General features: G+C 44.9%; 1 protein-coding gene across 2 annotated transcripts in view; it reads left to right on the forward strand.

The window, feature by feature from the left end:
* GNAL (G protein subunit alpha L) overlaps window positions 1-25,363 on the forward strand; it is a 142,161-nt gene that overhangs the window by 35,186 nt on the left and 81,612 nt on the right. Inside the window, exons 1-4 of one of the 2 annotated variants that reach the window (XM_035029296.1) lie at window positions 6,897-7,265; window positions 7,538-7,610; window positions 8,312-8,366; window positions 8,516-8,635. In XM_035029296.1, coding sequence (XP_034885187.1) covers window positions 7,124-7,265; window positions 7,538-7,610; window positions 8,312-8,366; window positions 8,516-8,635 — 390 coding nt within the window. In that variant the 5' untranslated portion in view covers window positions 6,897-7,123. Of the gene's footprint in view, window positions 1-6,896; window positions 7,266-7,537; window positions 7,611-8,311; window positions 8,367-8,515; window positions 8,636-25,363 lie in introns of those variants that run through there. The other variant, XM_035029295.1, reaches the window with a different exon arrangement.

The following is a 25,363-nucleotide window of genomic DNA, read 5'->3' on the forward strand; positions in this document are numbered from 1 at the left end:
AAATAGCTAGGGATGCTAATCTTCATGGTTTGAAGGCTACTTTTCTCTCCTCCTCTGGTCCTTGAGCCCCTTATTTGATTTCTGTTTGGAAAATGTGTATTGAATGCAACCTTGATGTGTGTGGTTTCTCTTGCAGTATGCTGACAGTCCACAGACTGCCCTTCTGATGTCCCTGTCTCATAACCTGACCCCATTTGCTGGCTTTCACTGATGTTTTGAACTGCAAAACTGTAATAGTTTCATTTTGTTTGCAGATTTCCCATTCTGCTTTATGGGATTTTTATTGTTGCTTTGTTTTAACTTATTCAGTAGCCTCTCAACTCGTGTTTCTATACTGTAATGAAACTCCTGTTTATGACACTGAGTTGTGTATTCCAATGAGGATATTTCAGTCCTGGGTTTTTGGACACAGGGCAGAGTCAAAGACGGTTAACATCCCTTTCCTACTGATTCGCTGCTTTGGTTTTCCAAGTTGTCAGTTAAAAAGACTGCATCACTACCCTTTATGGATGGACCTTCCAAAAGCTACATAATATCACTTCAGCTGTAGAAGTAAGGGAGAAAAAGGACAAATCATTTCAATAAATTCTCAAGTATTTGATTGCAGAGTATTATGTACAGAAAGGGTAAATGGAGTAAGTTTCCCGGATTTTCTATAAAAAATGTAAAACGTTTTACCACAGTATTTTTAAAGTGTATGGTAATTAGGTCATGGAGCAAGCTCCAAGGCTAAGAAGGGAAAATAATCTGCACAGGTTATTTCTGCCAAGACACTAAGGAAAAAAAAGAGAGATGGGGCACCTGGGTGGCTCAGTCAGTTAAGCGTCTTGCCGTCGGCTCAGGTCATGATCCCGGGGTCCTGGGATCGAGTCCCCCATTGGGGGGGGGGGTCCCTGCTCAGCCGGGAGTCTGCTTCTCCCTCTGCCTCTGCCTGCCACTCCACCTGCTTGTGTTCGCTCGAGCTCTCACTGTCTGTCTCTCGAATAAATAAATAAAATCTTAAAGAGAGACAGAGAGAAAAACCACAGCAAGTTGTCTAACGTGGCAGGAAGCCGCACGAGGGCAGTGTGCACACAATACCCTGCCCCGTGGCCATTCTGGCACCTTGGGGTTTGCAAAACTGGCTGTAACCTGTAATTTCCTGGAGCACTGCCCTTGCATTGAATTAGGGACTAATCACCTTTCCTGAACTTTTTTGTTCCTTTTCTTCTAAATCTTTGGATATATCCGTTCTGAAAATCTTAGTGCCGTTTTAACCTTTAGTAACCTTGAAAGTATAAAACGCCACCATGAGACCAGTTAATACATTTTAAAATAGTGATCTAGGCCTGTCATAACGAAAAGAGGTGCCTTGAATTTTTCATCTCCGTTGTTAATTGATCTGCGGAGAGCCTCCTTATAGTGAGAAACAAATGCTGTTCGTCGTATTGCTGTCGCCGACTTGAGTCCAGCTCACCAGAGAACAGGGGCAGTTTTTTCCCAACATGGGCCAACTTCAATCAGAGGGTCCGAAACAAAACCATATTTTAAAATCATGATTCAAGCGGCGCCTGGGTGGCTCAGTCGTTAAGGGTCTCCCTTTGGCTCAGGTCGTGGTCCCAGAGTTCTGGGATCGAGCCCCGTATCTATCGAGCCCCGTATGCATCAAGCCCCAAATCAATGGAGCCGGGGATCGATGGAGCCCGGTATAGGGCTCCCTGCTCCGCGGGAAGCCTGCTTCTCCCTCTCCCACTCCCCCTGCTTGTGTTCCCTCTCTTGGGGTCTCTTTCTGTCAAAAAATAAACAAAAATCTTAAAAAAAAAAATCATGGTTCAAAATTCACAAAACTAAGTGTAAACAAAATTTAAATAATTAAACTTCCAAATGCACTAACGCTTGAGACAGCCTTGTCTTAAATATCGACAAGAGTAAGGAAGCCACCACTTTGACCTTTGTCCTTTTGCCCCAGACTCTGTGCCTTCCCAATCCCGCTCCATGGGCCCAGGGCCTCCCCCGGCCCCGCCCCCCTCCTAGGCAGGCACGGGCGGTTCCCGGCCCCGGCCGCCGCCCCCTCCGCGGGCCGGCAGCGGCAGGGCGGCCCTTGCTCGCCGCGGGTGGGCGCGCGCGTCGGGAGCGGGAGCGGGCGCGCGCGTCGGGAGCGGGAGCGCGCGTCGGGAGCGGGCGCGCGCGTCGGGAGCGGGCGCCGCCGCCGCACAGCCGTTGCCTGGCAACAGAGGCTCGCCCTGCCTGTGGCTCAGGCTGCCCTCGATGCTCCCCAAAAGCTCCGCTCCCGCCACTGCAGGTGAGCCACCTGCGATTTTGGATTCTGATCCCATGGTTTAAAACACAAATGAGGATTAATTTCCGAGACCAGACTAGGAAAAGGCCAGATGATTGGCTTAAAGGGGGGGAGGGGAAGGTGTCTTGATCGCCTACCTGATAACAGAGTGGGTAGAACTACCTTTGCATTTCTCATTAAGAAATGTTGCATCCCTGTATACGGACATTACTTCTCTGTTTTGGAATGTTTAGCTGCGTACTGTGGAGCACCCTCTAGGTCGTGTAGTGCAGCTATTACAGCTGGGATACAAGGGTTTACATCCCAGATACACCCCTTACTCGCCCCTCGAAGCTCTTATAAAGTAATGGCGACAATAGTTCCTTTTAGGGTTATTGCAAATGCTACAGAAATTATTCCATGGGAAGGACTAGCACAGTGCCCGCAATGAGTGAACAACTAGGAGAGGCTGTTTTACACTGAACATATTATTATTATTGTATTGACATACTAACTTCTTGGGTGTATTATTCATCATATATGATCATCTAAATCTTACTAGAATTCAAATATAAAAATTTATCTTTAACCTCATTTAATGATAAACTCGGGCATATTAAAATTTTTAAGAGTTTATTTGAGCAAAACTTGATTCAAATCAGGCAGCATCCCATCTAACTGAAAGAAAGGAGCTCCAAGTTGCACAAAATGAAAGGCTTTCGTAACCAGCAGGGAGCAGAAACAAGGAAATTATACTAGGTTAAAAATCGGGTTGATTATTGCAAGGTTACTTTTCCTTAGGGGATAACAGGGGTGTATGAAGCAGATTACCTAACTTGTGCTCATCAGGCAATTCCAGATTGACAGGTTTAAGATTTCATTTCTAGGGGCGCCTGGGTGGCTCAGCCGTTAAGCGTCTGCCTTCGGCTCAGGTCATGATCCCAGGGTCCTGGGGTCGAGCCCCACATCAGTCTCCCTGCTCTGCGGGAAGCCTGCATCTCCCTCTCCCACTCCCCCTGCTTGTGTTCCCTCTCTCGCTATGTCTTTATCTCTGTCAAATAAATAAATTAAATCTTTAAAAAATATATTTCATTTCTAGGAAACTCAAAACTGTGATTATCGGTTTTGTGATGTGGGATTAGCATAAGCAACTCGATTTGGGGCCCATTTTCTTTTTTCTTTTCTTTTTTTTTTTTTTTTTTTTTGACACCCTTAAATCCTAGATCTGAACAAGTGGAAACTTTTTGCTGTATTTTTAGGGTAACTGAATTATCAGGCTGTCTTAAAAGTGTAGCTTTGGGGTCTGGCTTAATTCTCCCTTTATAAGTTTTCATGGGATTTGTTTTGAAACTTTTTCTTCCAACTGTTTATAAAAATCTTGGCATTAGAAGTGCCTGGGTGGCTGGCTCAGTTGGTTAAGCATCTGCCTTCGGCTCAGGTCATGATGCCAGGATCCTGGGATCAAGTCCCGCATCCGACTCCCTGCTCGGTGGGGAGCCTGCTTCTCCCTCTCCTCCCTGCTGGTGCTCTCTCTCACTATCTCTGTCAATCTCTCTCTCTCTCTCTCTCTCTCTCAAATTAGTAAATAAAATCTTTTTTAAAAAAATCTTGACATTAAGAAAACTGACTAACCCTTATGAACATCCCACTGTACTATGCAATTTTTACATACCTTTTCTTGCCTCCTGACTGCCCCCATTACCCACAGTACATGCCAGGTTGATATTACCATGTGTGTACATGTGTGTTAACTCAAAGTGTGAGGCCTGGCAGTGGTGATAAACAGTCCCCTTCCACAAAACTAGAACCTTTAACCTAGCTCAGCCTATGGTATGGCACTGTATGTTCGCTTCTGCCTCTGTCAAGAAGAATAATTTATTGCTCTTGTTTTTTAGAAAGTATTAATATTTTCAGTATAGTACCAAACTGGACAAGTGCTTCCTGAATTTAAAATCTGATGACAAAATTCCTTTCATGAGACCCCACCCTTTGAGCAGGAGTTATCTTTGGCTTTCAGGAATTCATTCATCCATTCAACGAAGATCCATGGGGCACCTCCTCCAGGCCAGGCACTGGACTAGACACAGGTGCAGCAGGTGTAAAGGACAGACTCAGGCCCGGCCCTCATGGAGGCCGTGTTCTAGCCGACTTTGGAAAAAGCTGTAAATAAACCATTACAATGCAAGGAGCTGGTGAGACTATGAAACATGGGGAAGGGGTCTAACACTGAATGTGGAGGGAGTAGTGAGGCTAGAAGGATAATTAGGAGGTGGCCAAGTGAAGAAGATATTCCAGGTATTCCAGCAGGAGCAGCATGCGAACCCAATGGGATAAGCCAGGGTGCTCAGGAAGTCCATGCGGGTGGAAGGGGAGGCATGGCAGTGCTGGGAAGGGGAGATGCTTGAGAGCTGGGGCCACAGAGTTTACACCAACCAGTCTTGAAGGATCATGGTCGAGGCCTTGTTAGTGGTGGGGATAGACATGGCAGATCTGTACTGTCACTGTGGCAACATGGGCCCCTAGAGTAAGTAAGCAGGAGGCCATTGCCAAAATCCACGTTAGATTAGTGATCTAAGACCATGGTAATGGAAGACAGGGTGGAAGAGATATTTGGTATTTAGAAAACTGACTCCATGGGACACAGTAACTATTTGGGTTTTCAGGAAGGAAAATGAGTCAGGATTGAGTCCCGTGTTCTGGTTTGGAAAATCAGGGACCCTTATCACAGAGAGAGAACAGAAAGGAAAAGGCTGGAGGTGTGGGGGCAGGTGTAGGGGATGAGCTCAGCCCTTGGCAGGTAGAGCTGAGGATGTACCTCAGGGAGATGAAAGTGGAGGTATGCTTGGGGATGGCAGGGGACAAGAGGGTGAGCTAGGCTGGAGATGTGATGTGGCCACAGTTAGAGCTGCACGCATAGAGGATGGAGGATGCAGTCAGCCCCACCAGGAGTGTGTGCACAGGGGCGAAAGGGTGGGTGGGGTCCCAGGTACCTCCACCAGCCGGAGGCTGAGCAGGCCATCAAAACCACCATGCGATGCAAGCCAAAGAACAAGACAGTCCCAAGGGAGGGTCAGTGCCAGCTCCATGGAGAGGTCAAAGAAAGTAAAGACCAAAGTTCACAGATGAAGTTTCGTGCCTGGGAGGCCACTGATGACCCTAATGAGAATATTCTTAGTGCAGGGAGGTGGGCCAAAGCCAGGCTTCCAGGAGCTGAGGTGTGAACAAGAGGTAAGGAAGGATAGGCCAGCGTCAGATGCCCGTTTTCACTCTTGGAGCCCTGGGCAAGAGGGGGAGATGGTGGCACCAGCAAGGAGCCTGCGATGTAAGGAGGTGCTGGTGGATTTGAGTGAGACACATTGACAAGTGAGGCCCGCTGTGCCCAGGGTGCGGCCTACAGAGGGAATGAGGCAGCAGAGTGCGGGGAGCCCCGCCAGGTGCTGTTTGCTCTCTGTAAAGAAGATCAAGCCTGGCTGAATGTGAGAGAAACGTGGGTTGGGAGGAAACTGAGGCACTTGAAGACAGATGAACAAGGCCACGTAGAAGAATCGGTGTGCAGGGCCTCGGGCCCCCAGAGCCTGAGACCATGACCGTGCCACAACAGCGCCGCACGAGGAAGTGATCTCCGTCCCTGACTTCTAGGCCGGGTCGCCTCTTTTGCCAACCTTCCCGCAAGTCCAGGAATGCGAGTGCAAAGCAGCCGCGGACGGACCGTCTCTGCGGGCCGGTGATAGCAGTAACCGGGGGAACTCGCACTCAGCCCCGTGAGTGAGAACGCAGACCGGTCTCGACCCTCTTCGGTTCCACGGCTCCAAGCCAAAGTTCGAAGCCATAGTGTCTCCTAGGAAAGTAGTAGAGCTGTTCGGAGAACTGCGAAGGAGAAACGGGGGCTGGAGATAAAGACAAGAGGCTAAGGGAGGCGGCGGCGTGGGTGCGCTGGAATAGTCTAGAAAATGAACGGAACAAAGGCGGTGTGACTGGTGAGCCTCTTACAGATCCTCCTCCCTGATAGAATATGCATGATCCTGCGCGAGTCCTCGCCTGCCTGGGAGCAGGGAGGCGTCCGAGGCATCGGCGGGGAGCGCACGCCCAGACCCAGTCTCCCGGGCTCGGGGTGCGAGAGAGGCACGCTGCCGAGGTGCGGACCCCGCGCGGGTGAGCCTCCCGCGGGCCGGGCTCGGAGAGGTCAGCTCCCGACCCCTCCAGCACCGATAGCGCTAGTGCCCCAGCGAGATCCCCGCGAGCAGGCCAGCTCCCCTTCCCTACCGCGCGGAGGCCGGGGGGTCGCTCGGAACCGGGAGGGGGCGCGCGTCCGACGGCGGAGGCAGCGGGGCGCGAGCGGGCCGGCAGGTGCCCACGGTCGCCGGGAGGGAGCCGGCGGCGCGCTCCGTCCCGCCGCGCCGCTGTGGGCCAGCACGCGGCGGCGCCGGGACAGTGTCGCGCTCCCGCAGGGCGCTTCCCCGGCCGCGCAGGCGGGGGCGGGGCTGAGCCGGGCTAAGCGCGGCGGGCGGTGGGGGCGCGGGACGAGGGGCGAGCGCCGGGCGCAGCGCCACCCTGGCTGGCTCCAGCAGAGCCCGGTCTCCCTTCATTCTGTGCGGTTTGTCCAGCAGAAAATTCTAAACCTGTATCTTTTAAAAGCATTTATTTGGCTCCGCGCGTCTTCCTCGCATCCTTTTTAGTTGGGAGTTTGCGGAGGGCAGAGGGAGGGAGAAGGAACGCCTGTTCTGATCGGCAAACACCGAGAGACCAGAGCATCTCTTTCAGCGGCAAGGAAGAGAAGCTGTCGCAGGATCCACACACATCTACAACTCTCTGTTGCTTTTTGTGCAAATACCTAACTCTGCCTGACGTCCATCCAAGCGGGCAGGCATGGGGTGTCTGGGCAACAGCAAGACGGCAGAAGACCAGGGCGTCGATGAAAAAGAACGACGCGAGGCCAACAAGAAGATCGAGAAGCAGTTGCAGAAGGAGCGTCTGGCTTACAAAGCGACTCACCGCCTGCTGCTACTGGGTAAGGCCGGAGGGCGCGCGGCGGCTCCCGGCCCGAGCGGAGCGCACGGCCCCGAGCGCAGCGAGCGCGGGGGCCCGGCGGGCAGGGCAGGGCAGGGCCGGGCGGGGGCCGCGCTCACCGCCGCCAGCCACCGGGACCCGCTCCTCCAGTCGCGAGCTGGAGTGTACTGGAAAATGCCTACGCTGGGGTAGGGTAATTGCTGTCTGGGTTCTCAGGAGAAATGGCAACGGTATTGGGCCACGGACCACAGCATTCTTTTTATTTGTTTGCAGGGGCTGGTGAGTCTGGGAAGAGCACTATCGTCAAACAAATGAGGATCCTGCATGTCAATGGATTTAATCCTGAGTAAGGAATGATCAATTTCGCTTTTGCTTCCAAACTGCATGCAAACTTTTTCACTTCTCTCCAGCATTTCCAAACGTGCTTTCTCTGAATAATTAATTTGATCATTGAATAGACCTTTGCGGGGGGGGGGGGTAGTGAGATAAAAGCGTGTTATTGAATTTGGTATATTTAGGCAAATTCTTCTTTTGGTAGCATCTAGATGAAAAAATAAAATAACTTCCCTAACAAAATAGGATTTATTAGATATTCTTGCGATATTGGTCTGTGTTATTGGTACTGCACTTAGCACACTTAACCAATATGTCAGTATATACTTATCTCTATATCCTTGGTCTGCCTGTATTTCAATTCATATCTATCAACATATGGATAAGTCAAGTAAGATATATTTACAAGTGTAGCTGTATAGTTTTTATATGCAGTACTCCTGACAACGTTGCCATGCTTTGTGTAACCTGTGTAGTTTAAAACTACACATTGTAATGTGTGCATTCAAGTTTGCTTAATGTACAAATTAGAAAAATAAGTATGTTTTCCTTTCCCAGTTAAAAACTTTGCAACTGTTGTCTTGGGGGTTGATGTTGACCTCTAGAAAAACCAGTCTAGCCCCATGCTGCAGCTGGAAGTTTAAAATCCCATTCAGCTTATTCAAGTCATTTCTAAAGATAAATTAAATTAATAACAATTCTCTTTTAATATAGGGAAAAGAAACAGAAAATTCTGGACATCCGGAAAAATGTTAAAGATGCTATTGTGGTAAGGATTTTTTTAAATGTTTGGTTAATAGAAAGGTTAAATACTCTGCTCTCTAAAACTGTATAGACAGAAATTGTGTATTTTAGTTGTCATAAGAGGAACCTAAATGTTGTATTTATCCATATATCTTTTTCTTCATTCCATTTTAGACAATTGTTTCAGCGATGAGTACTATCATACCTCCAGTTCCACTGGCCAACCCAGAAAACCAATTTCGATCAGACTATATCAAGAGTATAGCTCCTATCACCGACTTTGAATATTCCCAGGTAAGTAAATCCTTCTTGAAATATTTTAAATGGTGGAAGAGAGAACCATTTTTAATGAGATTGCTTGAGAATCAATGTTAGTATTATTTTATCTTTGACTCTCTTCAAGATCTAGCTCTCTGCCTGAGAGAAATGCTTTTTCCTTCATACCAAAATATTAACATTGGTTAAAAATGTTAAAGACAATAGGATTTTAAGAAATGCTTTTATGAATGTATTGGTGAGATTGGTAATCAGGAAAATAGCCTACCTTTAGGAAATATTGATAGTACTTTTTCCTATATGTATTTCTAAATTAACAATTAAGCAGTTTCCCAGATAACAAAAGAATAGAAATGACATGAGCAGAGAGAAATATTTATGGTAAGTGACTGCTCCCGGGGGAATAGTAGAACAGAATTCAGTTCACTCTTAAGATGTGCATCCTGCAGCTCAAATGAGAAGAGAATGCATGCTGTAAATAACATGGATCACTTCTGAATGTTTATTCTATGATGGGAAAAAAACGTAGTTTGCTTCACATCTGCAGTATTTATGGCCACTTTCCTAATTCCTTGGGTAGCAGTATTACTTATGTGAAAGGGTAAAATGAATAGTAATTTTTTCTTGTTTTGTAGATATACATTTCTTTAAAGCATTGTTATTTGGTCATTTGATTAAGCATGTGTCAAAGGAAAATATATTTGTTAGATTTCTCAGAAAGTCATTTTTCTTACAGTTGTACCAAAAGAGCTTGTGTGTGTGTGTGTGTGTGTGTGTGTGTGTGTGTACGTATACCAACAGTAACAGAATTTTAAAGGTTTCGGTACCTGGCACAGTGCTCTTAAGACGTTTTTCTTTCTCACAATCCCCTCTTCGAAAGGAAGGTGATACAGAAGGCAGTGTGTGTAAAATAGACAGGTCCTGTCCTGCTCTGACTGAAGTCTGGGCCAGTGTGCACCTGCTCACCCCTACCCTGACTCTGCAGCAGAGCACCCTTGTTGTGGAAGCTTTGTAGCAGGATGGCAGATAAGAATGACCCTTTTTGAAAGCTTTTATTTGCATCCTTTCCTGTAATTTTTGCATCTGATAAGCATTCCAGTGTAGCCCCTGAGAGCTCTAGAATTTCTAACAGGACGGAGTTAGACGTGGCAAACTGGCTAGAAAAGGGGGCTGGGGTGTCTGGCACAGCGGGCACGCTTTTTTACTGAATTGTGTCTTTAACTGGATGGCTTGGAGGGGGTAAAGGAGATGATAGGGCGGGGGTGTAGGGGGTAGGACTAGAGCAGTGATTCAGCCAGCTACAGCTATAGGATGTCCCCCAGTACTGTGTGACATTGTACATATGGAAGAAGTCACCCCAAACTACAAGGTCCTAGCTCAAATCAGGGGTGGCATTCCCATTCAACTTTTTTTTTTTTAAAGATTTTATTTATTTATTTGACAGAGAGAGACAGCCAGAGCAGGAACATAAGCAGGGGGAGTGGGAGAGGGAGAAGCAGGCTTCCCACCGAGCAGGGAGCTGGATGAGGGGCCCCAATCCCAGGACCCTGGGATCACGACCTGAGCCGAAGGCAGATGCTTAAGGACTGAGCCACCCAGCGCCCCCCCATTCAACTTTAGATTTACATATGTAGAGACACATACTTAGATTCTCAAATTTGTCCTGTCATAATTGCCTGAAAGTAATCATAAAACATCTCATATATGGTTCTGATTTAGGGGAAAAAGTTATTCCTGCCATGTAATGAGAAATTAGAATTGAGATGTGTTCATCACAAATCTTCTCTCTTCATATGATAGACTCACACACAATGAGGGATTTCATACTCAACCCCAAGTTCAGAAACAATCAGTCATTCCCAGGTGGATTCTAAAGGATCTAAAGCACCTAACTTGTGAAAGTGTTTTTTGAGCTAAATCATGAATATTTTTTTTTATAAAAGATTTTATTTATTTATTTGACAGAGACACAGCAAGAGAGGGAACACAAGCAGGGCGAGTGGGAGAGGGAGAAGCAGGCTTCCCGCTGAGCAGGGAGCCCGATGCGGGGCTCGATCCCAGGAGCCTGGGATCATGACCTGAGCCGAAGGCAGACGCTTAACGACTGAGCCACCCAGGCGCCCCTAAATCATGAATATTTTTAACAAAAAAATAAAATTTGAGAAACCATGTCCTTTGAACACACGTATTTTTACATAGATGTGTTAAGGCTACTTAAAAATGATTATCAGAAACCATAATTCATTATCCATAAAATAAAAGAGAATTAGGACCCAGCAGACACAAATACAGTTATGCTCTTTCAGAGATAATGCTTTTTTTTTCTTTTTGGTAGATTTTAAGCCTAGCATTCTGTTGTCTTATGTGCCTGTGCTGTGTCCAATGTGATTATGTTTATAATAGAGTCAACACTTGTATAAATAAGGAAATTAATACCTAAATATATAACTTTCTTTCTGAAAATGCTATTTTTATTTTAATGTGCACACAATTTTCAGTAATATTTATTCCATCGTGCCCTGAAATATTCATCACTTATATCAGCAAATCGAATAGTTCTTGAATTTACATTTTGATGACCCTCACTGAAAAAGATATTAAGACAGATCTCTCACTTATATACTAATAACACTTGATACTTTTGGAAAAAATTAACTTTTATTTAAAGAAAATGTATATTACTGTAAAAGTCATAAAAATAGAGCTAAATCAATTATCTTAATAGTAAACATAACACAAATTTACTAAATCTAGGACTTTTTGAGATTGAATCCTTGAGAAAATCTTTTGGTGTCACAGTCCAATTCCTTAAGGGTCGTAAGTTCATTTTCTTATAGCTATAATTTTATCATAAAAAATTAACTTCAGAGTTCTTTAAGAAGGAAAAATTAGAAGAATATATATTTAAAATTACATGAGACTGCCCATTATAATGTAAAGTCTAACCTTATCTTGAGTATCTTAATGATTCTCTCTAAAAATATTACACTTAAGTTTACCTTTTGGTTTTTGGTTTTGGTTGTTTTTGGTTTGGGGTTTGGGTTTTTTTGCTGTTCATAATGGCTTCCATTTGAATTTCTTTTTTTTTTTTTAGATTTTATATATTTATTTGAGAGAGAGAGAGGTGGGGAGAAGCAAGCAGACTTCCCACTGAGCAGGGAGCCCACCAAGAGGCTCAATCCCAGGACCCTGAGATCATGACCTGAGCCGAAGGCAGAGGCTTAACCGCTTAAGCTACCCATGTGCCCCTCCACTTGAATTTCAATTGAACTATAGGAAACCTAAGCCACCCATGTGCCCCTCCACTTGAATTTCAATTGAACTATAGGAAACCTAAGTTTTAACAGAGAAGGCCGGTGTAGATAGTGAATAGCGCCCAGCCAGCTAACAGTTGCTGTGGGGGTTAGAGAAAGCATTCAGGGCCAGACCTCCCTGGCCTCGTAGGCCAGGTGTGTATTGATCTGGGGGGGCCTTTGGAGAGCTCTGAGCAGTGCAATTACATGACCTGGTTGTGTTTTATCAAGATCACTTTGGCTGTAGGTGGAGACTGGGTCCTAGGAAGGCAAGGTTGCAGTGGCGCCATGGTCTGGGAATCAGTTGTAGCGATCCAGATGTGAGATAATGGAGCAGCTTGGGGTGGGGTGATATAATTCATTGATAGGTGCCTAGTTAGTTCTTTTCTCGGGCATATATCCAAAATTGTCTTCCTGTGGACTGGGGTCCATCCAGGAACCCCTTTACTAGTTGGCACCATGCCTTTGCATCCAGTTCATCTACACGAGGTGATAGAAAATAGTCTCAGGTGACGATCATGACAGATTCCCCCTCCACCTCCCAAAAAACTCTTAGCACGATACCAAACCAGGAGCAATTAATTCAATTGAACTATTAATTCATTCGTGTGGTTTTTGTTTTTTTTTTTCTTCTTAAAATGTGGGTATTTTATTAGCTCTTTTAACATTGTAGTTTGCTAGGTTATTTTAAGGGGAGGATGAAAACTAAGGCTTCCTGAGAAATGTGACAGCAGTCTGACATGTTGCTCAGTGCTCTGTCATGACCACCTGGCATGACCTACGTTGACGTTTTATCAGAACTGCGTGTCAGTGTAAACCTGGAGAGCGAGAATGACTCTGTCCGCTCCTCCCAGGTCAAAGTACACGGGGCTTTTGGTTAAGGAATAGGCTGGCTCCCCGCAGTGCACAGGGGCAAGGCCTGGGAGCCCGGCTGCCCGCTGTGGGTCTTAGATCCGCCGCTCTCTCAAGACGTGACCGGAAGCCAGTAGCCCGCCACGCGGCCAGAACAGCGGTGGGGGCCGGGCTTCCGAGAGCGGCCCCTAGGAGGGTGCGCGCGCACGCCACGGGGGGGCGGGAAGCGAAGCGTCCAATGGTGAGGCGCGCTCAGCCGCTCCCGCCCGTGCGCTGGTCCCAGCCTCTGGGGAAGGCCCGCAGGATTCCGGAACTCACGTCATCCAGGTTAGTGGTCTAGCGTCTATAGTGTTTTTTAACCCACTGACCTCTCTCATCCCCGCCCCCACCGCCACCATCCAAAAAGTCTTTGAAGCCCACCATCTGTATCAGGTAGGAGCAGGTTCTCCCTCTGGAGCCCAAGCTGCGTCTCCACCCGGGACCCCAGCATTTGCCCCCGAACCTCATCAGAGCCCCCTGGGCTCCCCAGCGCTGTTGTTGGAAAATGACAGGCCAGTTGCGTCAGCTCCCAGGGAACAGGCTTCTTCTCTCCGGACTGCCCCCCCCCCCCGTCCTCTCCCCCGACAACTCACACCCCACAGCTGAGCACACTGAAAACAATTCCTGAGTGCCTGTTAGAATCTGACAGAATCCTCTGTCCGCTTCTCTAGGGAGCTGTGGGGGTAACAAGTCAGGGGACTGGCCCCCTGGGACATCACACTGCGTTACAGAAAGGAAGGCTCCCTTCCGTACGGTAAACCGGCGCTTTCACTCAAGATGGCATTTAGATCCACCTCCCAAGCATCCACCCTGTTCTTTGTCTTTGGAGGGAGTGAGGCTTAGTGTGCGTTTTAAAAGAGAAAGGAAACATTGAAAGTGTAAAATGTGGTGGGAACTACGACTGTGTGTTCCACAGTACTCTGAAACTCTTAGAGATCTGTATATATGGCATCCGAGAGAAAAGTCATCTTGGATCATTTCAGATGTCCTTAATAAACGGGGATGACTTACACAGGGGCGCCTTGGGGCTGTGCCCCGAGCGCACTCTTCTCCCATCTCAGCTGCCCCTGGCAGGGTCCTGAACCACCCAGACGGGGAGCTGACTGCTCTGAACCAGAGCCCAAGGGGAGACCGACCTCACGGGGCTCAGGCTGCCTCTGCGCTTTCAAGGGCCAAGGCAGGACCTAAAAAGAGCGTCGGCCTGGGGCAGGAAGGGCTCCAGAGACACCTGCCTGGGACCTCTGAGTCTGCGGACTGGACAGTGTCCCTGTCTCGAGGGAATATACTGGAGCCAGAACACCTGGGCTCAGATTCTGACCGCCCTGGCGCTATGTGACCTTGAGCAAATCACCTTATTGCTGTCTGCCTTTTCTCAACTGTAAAATGGGGGTAGGTGATCACAATACCGACCGCGTGAGGTTGTTAGGAGGCTTGAAGCAGTGCTGGCACATGGGAGGTGCACCTGCAGATTAGCATTACTGCTGTGTAGAAGGGGAGGGGCTCTGGAATTGACTGGGTGCCGGTGTGCCTGGTAGGCACTCTTCATCACCATCCATCATCCTGAGCCCTGCTGGCCTCAGATGAACACCCAGCTGCCTGCACACCGTCTCTGGGTCCAGAGGGGGAGACAACTGAACCCTCTAGCTATTCCCCCACCGGCCAGCCCCACCCTGCAGCCCTGCGTTGAGCCAGCACCTATAAACCGTGTCCTCTGTCAGTGCCAAGAGCTGATGTCCCCAACACCTCACAACATACCTGGGAGGAGGTGTCCCAAACGAGGCTGTCAAGCCATGGACTGGCCCTGACTGCTCAGGAACGCTGGCCTGCATGCCTCCTCACAGCACCATTGTCCAGGTGGGACATCTCCCAGCCAGTCTCCCACTTGGCCTCTGTCACCCGAAGCCCCCCCGGATCTCAGCCCTCTTCCTCCTCCTTCACTTACTTCCAGTCAGATTTTCTGGAAGTGACATCAGTGGTCTTCCTCCTTTCCCACCAGTTCTGCCTGTCTTTGTCCTCCCCTTTTGTTCTGTGCCTTGCCGAGCGACAGGTTCTCTGAGGCCACTGGAACTGCCCTAGATCTGCCAGATCTCTGTCAGACTTTTCACCTTTCTCCCTGGGGCTACAATCTCTGCCCAGTTTTGCCACAAGTTCCAGCAAGCTTCTGGCTCATTCTTGTAACCCAGTGCTCACCCCAACACACGCTTTCTAATAATAGAAAGATGAGCTGTATCCTGAAACACCCCCTCCCTCCGCAAGGGGAGTTAACACTGAAATACATCGCATTTCAAGAACAGGTGTCTCCTCAGGAAAGTTATCAGCATTTGACCTTTTCTAAATAAAATATTTTAAATGTCCTAGGGTATGTTCTCCAGTTTAAAAAAAAAAATCCTAGAAAAATTATTTCTTAAAAATAAACAACAGCCGTTCTTTTTTAATTTGCAAAGCTGGGTTTTTATTTTTATTTTTATTTTTTTTAAGATTTTATTTATTCATTTGAGACACAGAGATACAGAGAGAGAGAGAGAGCATGAGCAGGGGGAGAGGCAGAGGGAGAGGGAGAAGCAGGCTCCCCACTGAGCCAGAAGCCCGATGTGGGGCTCTATCCCAGGACCCTGGGATCATGACCTGAGCCGAAGGCAGATGCTTAACCGTCTGAGCCACCTAGGCACCCCTGCAAAGCTGGATTTTTAGTTTTTGGTTTCTTTTTTCCTTTTCTGAAGTTTGCTGGAAGTGGTGAGTGCCTGTGTCTTGCAGCAAGGCTGCCATATTGATTCTCTAGGGTGTTGTCAAAGTCATATTTTAAAAACAGGAGTGTTGAAAATAGATGGTTGCTGAGGCCTTAGAGACCATCTAGCCTGAGAGCTCCAGCTGAGGAAATGGCAGCAACAGAGGGAACGAACTTGCCAGGGAGGCAGGAAGTTTGACGATTTCCTTCTGTGTGTAGAGCACCCTGGTAGTTGGCAAAGATGGAACATGGCTTCCCTGGCTATTTTTCCAGTGACAGGCTTTTGTAACAGAGTACTCTAAACAGCAGTCTTCCGTGGGTAACATTGATGATCCCCAAGACCGTTTTTGCAAAACTGAGTGTGAAGGTGCTGCTGAGGGGAAGGGGTGGATGAGCAAGAGGTTACCTTAGCTCCCCTTGCTTCTTCAATATTTAGTCAACAAACTTACGTGTCTGTGGATACCAAGATCCTCAAAGAGCTTATCATCTAGAGGGAATACAGACTTATAAACAAAGTTGATGGTATTGTATAACACTACAATAGAGGTATTCATGGAGAGCTATTGGAAGGATATGAGGGGGCCCCACCTGACCAGCTTCATGCTGAGCTGAGGCCAGAGGATTTGGGCCTCCTCCTCAAGGCAATGGAGAATCATCCAGTTATTCTAGTCAGGGAGTGACAAAATGCAAGTTGTCTTTGGAAAGACCACTCCTGAATTCATTAAGAGGCCACTCCTGCAAGTCTGCTCTTGGCATGGTGCTCTGAGAGCTCATCTGTTTTTGGGCAAAGGGCATTTCCTCTGTCAGAAACCTACTTCCAAGCCTTACATTGCTTATGTCAAAACACAAGGAGGGATGGAACCCCCATACTTCATTCTGCACATCTGGAATACTAATGAAAGGAATTGCTATTATTTTAAATAAAATATTCCCGTTAGAGCCATCAACTACACTGGAGCTTCAATGAGGATGCTTTTTTAAAATTCTGTTTTCTTCTTTGAAATGTTATCATAACGGTTTTCCTAATAAAGGATAACTTTTTATTTTGAAACAATTTTAAACTTACCCCCAAAATGCAAAAGTAGTACAAAGAACTCCCAGACATTTATCAGACAGATTCATCACTAGCTAGTCGGCCATATTTGCTTCCCCATTCTATCTACACCAACGCACATTTTCACGAACCGTTCCAGAGTTGATTGCAGACCGTGTGCTCCTTTACCTAATACTCTGCTGTGGATTTACTTTCCACAGTATGGCTATCAAAATAAAGAGATTTAACATTGATACACTCTTGTTTTGTAACCTACAAATGTTATTCAAATTTCACCAGTTGCCCCAGTAATAATATAGTGAAATTATAGTAATAATAATGATAGTGATAACTCTGGTCAATAATCCAATCCAGCATCAAGCACTACATTTAATGTCCATGTCTCCTTTCCTATCAGTTCCTCGGCCCTCTTTTCTGTCATGACCTTGACCAGACATTAATTTTGTGCAGTGCCTTCACTGTGGCTCATCTGATGTATTGTGACCAGATGTAGTTAGGGCTTTGGCAGCAAAAGCACAGGAGTGACCTTGTGTCCTTCCTAGTGCATCACGGACATTAACAATGAATCTCTTCGTGAAGGTGGGGTCTGCTGCCCTTTTCCCCTCTGTAATTCCTAAGTATGTTCTAAGAATGTTTTTTGGGGTTGTATAAATAAATACCCTGTTCTTATCAAAACGTTCACACTGCCTAATTTTAGCAGACTAATAAATTTTATGTGCAATACATATTGAAGGGGGTAAGCTGTTAGCAACTTTTTTGGCTACTTCTAAATACTACAATGAAAACCAAATACAGTGTAGATCATGATGCTGCCTTTCACATAATAAAAAGTGTATCATTCTGTGCTCTTAATAATAAAAGCGTGTGGAAAGACCCCTGGTCTATACCAACACATCAAGAAATCCGGGCCGGAGCCACAAGGCAACTCTTCCCTAAAGTGTTTTTCCTTACAGAAGATACATTTGAAGGGCCCCAAAGTAAGGCAACATGGTTTTTTTTAATTCCTGATACATTTTAAGGGTCACAAAGTGAGACACCATATTTTTTTAATTCCTTAAGGAAGATGTCATTGAAACTTCAAATCCTTTGAAAGTGTGAGATTTTTGTTGTCAAGGCTCACCTCAAATTTTGATATATTGGGAGTTTGTCACTTGGCTTACCAAAGCAGAAGTTCACTTCAAAGGACGCTTGTTCTTTCCAGAAGAATATGACATTAAAAATACCTTAGCATTAAAGCATGTTGTCCTTATCATTGCAGTTTTTTGTAACTGTGAGAGAAAATGCCTTGAACTTTGCAGCTCTCTCTCAGAAAACGGTGGAAGGTGCGGACAAGTAGGCTATTCTTTTGTCAGATGAAGCCTTGAATGAGTTGACACATGTGATTTGTGAGAAAGGTACACTGAGATTTTAAGAGGCAGAATAATGAATTTACTCCTGAAAAGATTCCTCTAAAAACACTGACTTTTAAATTTTTTTCATTTTGCATGAGAACATCATCCAGAATGTGTGGGGTTTTTTACTCACCTCTTAAAATAATCCTGTACATTTTTTTTATTCTGCCTCTATTATAGCATTGGGATTAAATTAAATCGACTTTATGCATAACATTTTCACTACACAAAGCAGTTTCATTTTTTAAGTTGTATTTGTGGGGTTTTTTTTGAATAGGAAGTATTTGTATACGGCACAAAATCCAAAAGATATGAAAGAGTGAAAAGTCTCTCTCTTACTCCCGGCCCCAGACACCCAGTCTCACACCCAGAGACAACCAGTGTGGCATAAAATTAACTTAGGGCCCTCAGAGAGCAATCCTTTTAACGTATTTTTATCTCATAGTGAGTAGTCAGTTATAAAACACAATTGCAGTTAATCTTAATTAGTATGGAGAAGATATCCAGCCTGAATTGCCAAGTAAATGTTTTTGAAATAAAATGTAATATTAAAGATTTAACATTAAATTGTAAGGAAACTGTCTTGGAGCTTAGACAAAATGCCAGAGTACTTGATTATGAAAATATAGAAAAATTGTATTAGGCATCCATTAAATAGCCATGTTTTAAAGGGTAGAAGCCACAGCCTTCATGCCTCTAAGGGGAACCTTACCATATACAATTAACCCCAGCGGACTACCTGGAGGGCATTTGACCTTAAGGGTCTGCGTGGAATAACCTGTCAGAGCAGTTGGTGGCCCTTTGGGGCTATTTCTCTGACCGTTTAGGGTCAGACCGCATGCCCTTTCTCACATGAGGTCCCCATTCATTCTGTGCCCATCCTGTAGTATTCCTTCTTGGCTTTAGGACATTCTGCCCCGCCCACACTTCCCAGCCCTTGAAATTTCTGCACAAGGATAAACCCCTGGTTTCCTCCCATGTGACATGCTTACCTCCACCTGCACGTTGCATGTTCCTCCTTCCCACCGGTTCTTGCTTTACCACCTGCAAAACCTACCTGTACCTGAGCAAGATTCCCAGAACAGTTTGGATGCTGTTTGTCCTTATCTAAATACTGATTTACCAAAGGTCCGTTTTGAGCTCTTAGTAAGTACTCAACAAATGCCAAGGGCTTACAATAACCAAAGAAAGGAGTTATCTGCTCCCTTTAAATTCCTCCAATTAACAAGGCTTAAACTCACTCAGAAAGCAGATTATGTGTCATGATTTCAAATGTTTACCTGTCCTTTTTATTTAAAGCTCAGGTCATGGTCATGTCGTGTTTTGCCAATAAACATGCCTTTATTGGGGGTAGGAACCATCTCCTCCTTGCTTGCCATGGCCTTTGCCACAGAGTTATGCTAAAAAATGTGTGCTAAAGTCACCAAAAGGTAATTGCCATGTGCTCAGCACTGTACTTAGGGCTGAGAGTTACACAAAGTTACACCAAGACTTCTAGCCTCAGGAACCCGATGTCTTAGTGAAGACACAAGATGTACGTACAGCAATCTACAGTATGTGCTATAGAATGAATGAACAGCCCAGTGTCATATAATGTCATGCTTCCTCACGTGGGATAGACCAGAAATTGTGTAGCCACTCAGAGAAGAGTCCTAAGGATAACAGGGCTCAGACCGAAGGCTTCGCGGTCACACCGATGTGGTGGGATTCCTGGGAGAGTTGTGTTTTCATCAGCAAAGCAGGAAGAGCTAAGGACCGTGGTGGGAAGAGCCAGCTTAGCTCAAGTCAAGCTGGGTGTTGAAAGGAGATGGAGGGTTAGGGAGATGGGACGCAGGCTGCCAACCCACCTGGAACACTTTTTATTCGTTTCATTAAAAAACACGACACTCTGTGGATTTGGAGCATGGCTGCTGGGGGACTGAGCAGGAGAGCACAGAGAGGAGGAGGTAGTGGCAATCCACGGACTCACACGTGCACTCACCTGGTCAGGAAGCACATCCCCGTCGCAAAATCAAGATCCGTTTGCCAGAGTAGCCGCTTCACTGTCTTGGGTTCACTGTTCACCGTGAACTTGGCTGAACCCAGGGTGAGCCCATGGTCTACCGACTGGGTTCCATGGTGTTCAGAAAAACAGACTGTCTTCCTTTAGCTTAAATACTGAAGTCACAGTTGTGGCAGTCGATTTATTACTCACGCACATAATTACTTAGTGTTTAAGGAAACAGTAGTAGTAAAAACTGTTCAGGCTCATTGTATTTTCTTCATTCTATAAAGCACGTAAATACAGGAAAAGAAAAGATAAATAAATATACTGGTTGGTTCATTCATTTCTATTTGAACTTGCTCATCCCGCACTGAGGTGAAATGAACCTTACCATAATCTCGTTTATCCTACGTATTTATCCACATACACACCTAAAACACACACACACACACGGAGGCTGAATCCTGCACAAAGTATTATGTAAGTTATGAACAGTGTTTTCAACATATTACATTTAGTCCAATGATTGTGCTTCAAAAAGACCTAAAAGGAAGGAAAGATGTTATCACAGCAAAAACTGCGTTTACAGGTATCTCTGGAAAAGGAAAACAGGCATGTTCTCTTTATTTTTCTTCCCCTACTTCCATCCGCCCATCAGATAAGAGTGTGACATTTGGTTTCAAAAATGAGTTTTACTACCCCTGATTCTCAGTTGGGTTCTAGAACCATCTATGCAGTCTCATTCAAATGAGTATTTGTAGAAAAACAAGAATTGCTACTTGCGTTTTCATTTTTATAAAAAAATAATGTTAACAGTTTTATGGAGTCATTATCGGGTTTCATTTCTCTTTATCCACAACAGTATATTCGTGTATCCCCCAGTAAACTCTAAGGAGCCCTGGGTGTTCTACGCAAACAATGAATCATGGACACTACATCAAAAACTAATGATGTGATGTATGGTGATTAACATAACATAATAATAAAAAAAAGCTATTCACGTATACCTATTTATAAAGTCTTCCTTGATCTTTCCAACTGGAAATAATCTTTTTAATTACTAAATCCTCCTCTTTCATTTTTTGAATATCTCTCATAGAAATAATTATTGATTAATGAAATTAATGAAATACTATTTCATTTATAAAAAATAAAAAATAAAAAATAAAAAATAAAAAAAAGAATACCTTTGGTGAGAATATGATTGATTTGAGAAATTATTGGAGGAGCCCTAGCCCCTCTTTCTCAAGCTTCCTCTTCTTACCCAATCTCCTAAATTTTGACAGTATCTAAATGTCCTATTGCTTTGCAGTTTAAATGATGACATATCATTTCAAAGTACTAGGTGTTATATTTCTTCAGGGTTTTTTTTTAAATTGTTCTTAAGCCATTGTATTTTTATTTGTTTTTGTTAAGCTGTGTAATCACCTACCTGAGAAACTAAAATGACACCAACTGGCATCTGCATCTACTTGAAAGAATTGAGTCTAGGGGCACCTGGGTGGCTCAGTCGTTAAGCGTCTGCCTTCGGCTCAGGTCATGATCCCAGAGTCCTGGGATCGAGCCCCGCATCAGGTTCCTTGCTCCGCGGGAAGCCTGCTTCTCCCTCTCCCATTTCCCCTGCTTGTGTTCCCTCTCTCGCTGTGTCTCTCTCTACCAAATAAATAAAAAATCTTAAAAAAAAAAAAAAAAAAGAATTGAGTCTATAAAGGGGCACCTGGTGGCTCAGTTGGTTAAGTGTCTGCCTTTAGCTCAGGTCGTGATCCCAGGGTCCTGGAAGGGAGCTTGTCTCCCTCTCCCCCACATGTGCTTTCTCTCTCTCAAATAAATAAAAATCTTAAAAAAATAATTAAGTCAATAAAGATTATCATCAGTGCTTCCTATTTTTACTGCTAAAAAGTTATCATTAATTAGTACATCATATCACGTGAATTTCTCTTATTTACTAGAAGATATTATCTTACAAATTAACCATTATCAGTTTTATCTGAATAGGCATTCAATTCTATTCAGTTCTTCAAGAATGATTACCTGATATGTGTCAGGAGCTGTGTTAAGCATTGGAAATACCGAGGTGAATTTTTGGGTACCCAGAAGGAGTGACAGGGTGCACAGGGTTTAAATAAATAACCAGGACACATTGAGATGTGTTGTCCATGCAGAAGAAGGTGGCATTCGCCTGTGAGGGAGCATTTGGTGGACCCCTCGCTGTCCCAGGGAAGGTGAGGCTTGGACCAGACTTTGAAGAATGAATGAGTTTGGCAGGTAGACTGGGGATGGAGGGTAATGTGGCCGGAGAAGTACCACATACAAATTGTGACACATCCGAGGAGTCCTTCTCACAACTGGAATTCAGAAAGAGAGTCTGGTCCTGCAGAAATATCATGGTGAGACATTCTTAGCGTCATGGCTCTCTTGAAGCTAATTTTTAGGTAATTCAGCTGGAGACTTTTATACTTAACTCCAGTGTAAAATGTTATGGTAGGAATGCTATGGTATAGAAGTAAATAAAAACAGCTGTACAGGTAATAGAAAAGAATTACAAAAAATTTAGAAAATATATGAGCTTCAGTAAAAGGATTGCTTTAAATGGCCCAAGTCGATTTCATTGAGGATAAAATTGAAACTACTTTGTCTTTAAGCCAAATGACTACTCGTGCTTCTCTGGTGGTTTTCATGACCTAGAAATTTGGGAGACTAAATCTTTGCAGGGTTCTACTTCAAGTCCTTGCTCTGTCCTCAGCACTGCTCTTACCCCAGTTGATCCCGGCTCATATGCAGTTGACTTCTTCACCTCATTTTGACTGCGCCTCCTTCTCTACACTCTTATGGTGGCTTCTCCTTGATTCGTAGCATTTCACTTGGAAGTGAACTTAAGTGTGTCCAGTAGACTTACTTTATAGATGAGCAGGATGTGACAGCAGAACTTTAAGAGACTCGTCTAGGGTCATCCAGATGTGTTGACCCAGAGGTTGAGTCAGGACTAGAACACAGAGTCTCCTAATTCCTCGTTCAGCTCTCTTCTCATTGTTTTCATTCTTATCTCATCATTTTCATTCTCATCTTCTCATTCAGTTCTCATTTTCATTAAATGCAAGATCTGCATTTATATAGAAGACTTTTATCCTCTATTAAATTGAATAATAAGAAACTGCCAGTGGGACTATATCAAACTAAAAAGTTTTTACTTAGCAAAGGAAACTATCAACAAAACACTTCAACCAAAATGAAAAGGCAACTGACTACAGGGAAAAAGTTATTTGCAACTGATTCAACCAATAAGGGGTTAATATCCCAAATTATAAGGAATTCACATAACTCAACCCAAAAAGAATTTAATGAAAAATGGAAAGAGGATCTGAATAGACATTTCTTCAAAAACATACAGATGGCCGAAGACACATGAAAAGATGCTAAACACCACTCATCATCAGGGAAATACAAATCAAAACCCCAAGGACATATCACCTCATACCTGTCAGAATGGCTATTATCAAAAAGACAAGAAATAACAAATGTTGGGGAGGATGTGGATTAAAGGGAACTCTCATGCACTGTTGGTGAGAATGCAGATTGGTGCAGCCACCATGGAAAACAGTGTGGAGGTTCCTCAAAGGTTAAAAGTAGAACTACCATATTGATTTAGCAATTCCACTTGTGGGTATTTATCCAAAGAAAACAAAAACACTAATTCAAAAAAATATACACGTTGCTATGTTTATTGTAGCACTATTTACAATAGTGAAGATATGGGAGCAGCTTAAGCATCCATCAATAGATGAATGGATATACAATGGTATATTACTCAGCCACGAAAAAGAATGAGGTCTTGCCATTGTGACAGCATCGATGGACCTAGAGGGCACTGTGCTCATTGAAATAAATCAGACAGAGAAAGATAAATATCATAGGATTTCACTTATATGTTGAATCAACAAAACCAAACAAACAAACAAAACAGCAACAGAGTCATAGATACAAAGAACAATCTGGTGGTGGCCAGAGGAGAGAGGGGGGAGTTAGGGGGAGGAATGAAATAGGGGAAGGGGATTAAAAGGTACAAACATACAGATTATAAAAAAAAGAAACTGCCCTTTTTGGTCAAAAATGGCCGTTTTTGACCTACATTATGCAGTTTCATGTGGTTTAACCTTATGGATTGAGTACCACCCATCAGCCTTCAGTCCCTTCCATCCCCTGCTGCCAGGAGATGGCCTTGCATTTGTACAGCGAGTCGTCAATGAGGGCCACCACTGCTGGCCAGGCTGCAGCAGGGCGAGGCTCTTTCCTTCCTATTCCAGAAGTCTCCCTCTCCCCTGCCTTTCTGCTTCACTCTGGTCAGTACCATCTACGTGGTGCCCCCTTCTCATCACCCTCTCTCCTCTGAGGTGCTTCTCCTCACATCCTTAGTCTCAACATACGTTTGGGCGGAAGCCTTCCAAGGAGCCATCTCCTGTGGGAGCCTTCCCCACCTGTGAGGTGAGAGGTGGCAAATCCTGTTCGCCGGCCCCTCGGCGTCCCCGTGCCTGCACGTCCCATGTCCCACACCCTGATCCATTTAATTCGAGCTGCTTCAGTGCTTGTTTGGTCGAAGTTACACATTCTTGGTGGCCAAGGACGTGACGCGTTTGCTTGCTTCCAGTCGTAACAATAACCTCAAGCCGTCTGTGTAAAGGATTTGATGTGTAGTTACCCTGGAAGAGTCTCGGTGTATGTTGGAGGTGGGAGAAAACAGGATGGTGCTCTGTGTAACCAGTCTCTGAACTAGTTCCCATAGTCAGTTTGGTATACTGTCTTCAGACTCTTGTTTGAAAAGAAAGGACACAAAATAGTGCCAGAAATTTAATAATAATAGCTTTACATATATAGTTGTATTAAAACAATTGTATCTGAGTCATTTTGGTGCCTAGAGGAAAGGTTCTTTAACGTTACGGAGATTCTCGTCTTACTTCTGCCGCTACTCTATAACCTTGGGCGGTTTATTTTATTTTATTTTTTTATATTTTTTTATGTATTTATTTGACAGAGAGAGAGACAGTGAGAGAGGGAACACAAGCAGGGGGAGTGGGAGAGGGAGAAGCAGGCTTCCCGCTGAGCAGGGAGCCCAATGCAGGTCCCGATGCCAGGACCTGGGATCATGACCTGAGCCGAAGGCAGACCCTTAACGACTGAGCCGCCCAGGGGCCCCAACCTTGGACAGTTTAAATGACAACTCTGTGCTCAGTTTTTTCATCTGTAAAGTGGGGATAATAATAATAATGCTTATCTTGTGATGGAAATTAAATGCACCAATGCATCTCGGTGCTTGGCACTGTTCCTGGCACCCTGTAAATATCCAATAAATATCAGCTACTATCTAATTGCCTTTCTTGTGACATTTATAAATGTATTTACAGTGCCTTTTTAGG

Source organism: Mirounga leonina, unplaced genomic scaffold, assembly GCF_011800145.1.
Source record: "Mirounga leonina isolate KUSES-001 unplaced genomic scaffold, KU_Mleo_1.0 Mir_228, whole genome shotgun sequence".
Classification (NCBI taxonomy): Eukaryota; Metazoa; Chordata; class Mammalia; order Carnivora; family Phocidae; genus Mirounga; species Mirounga leonina.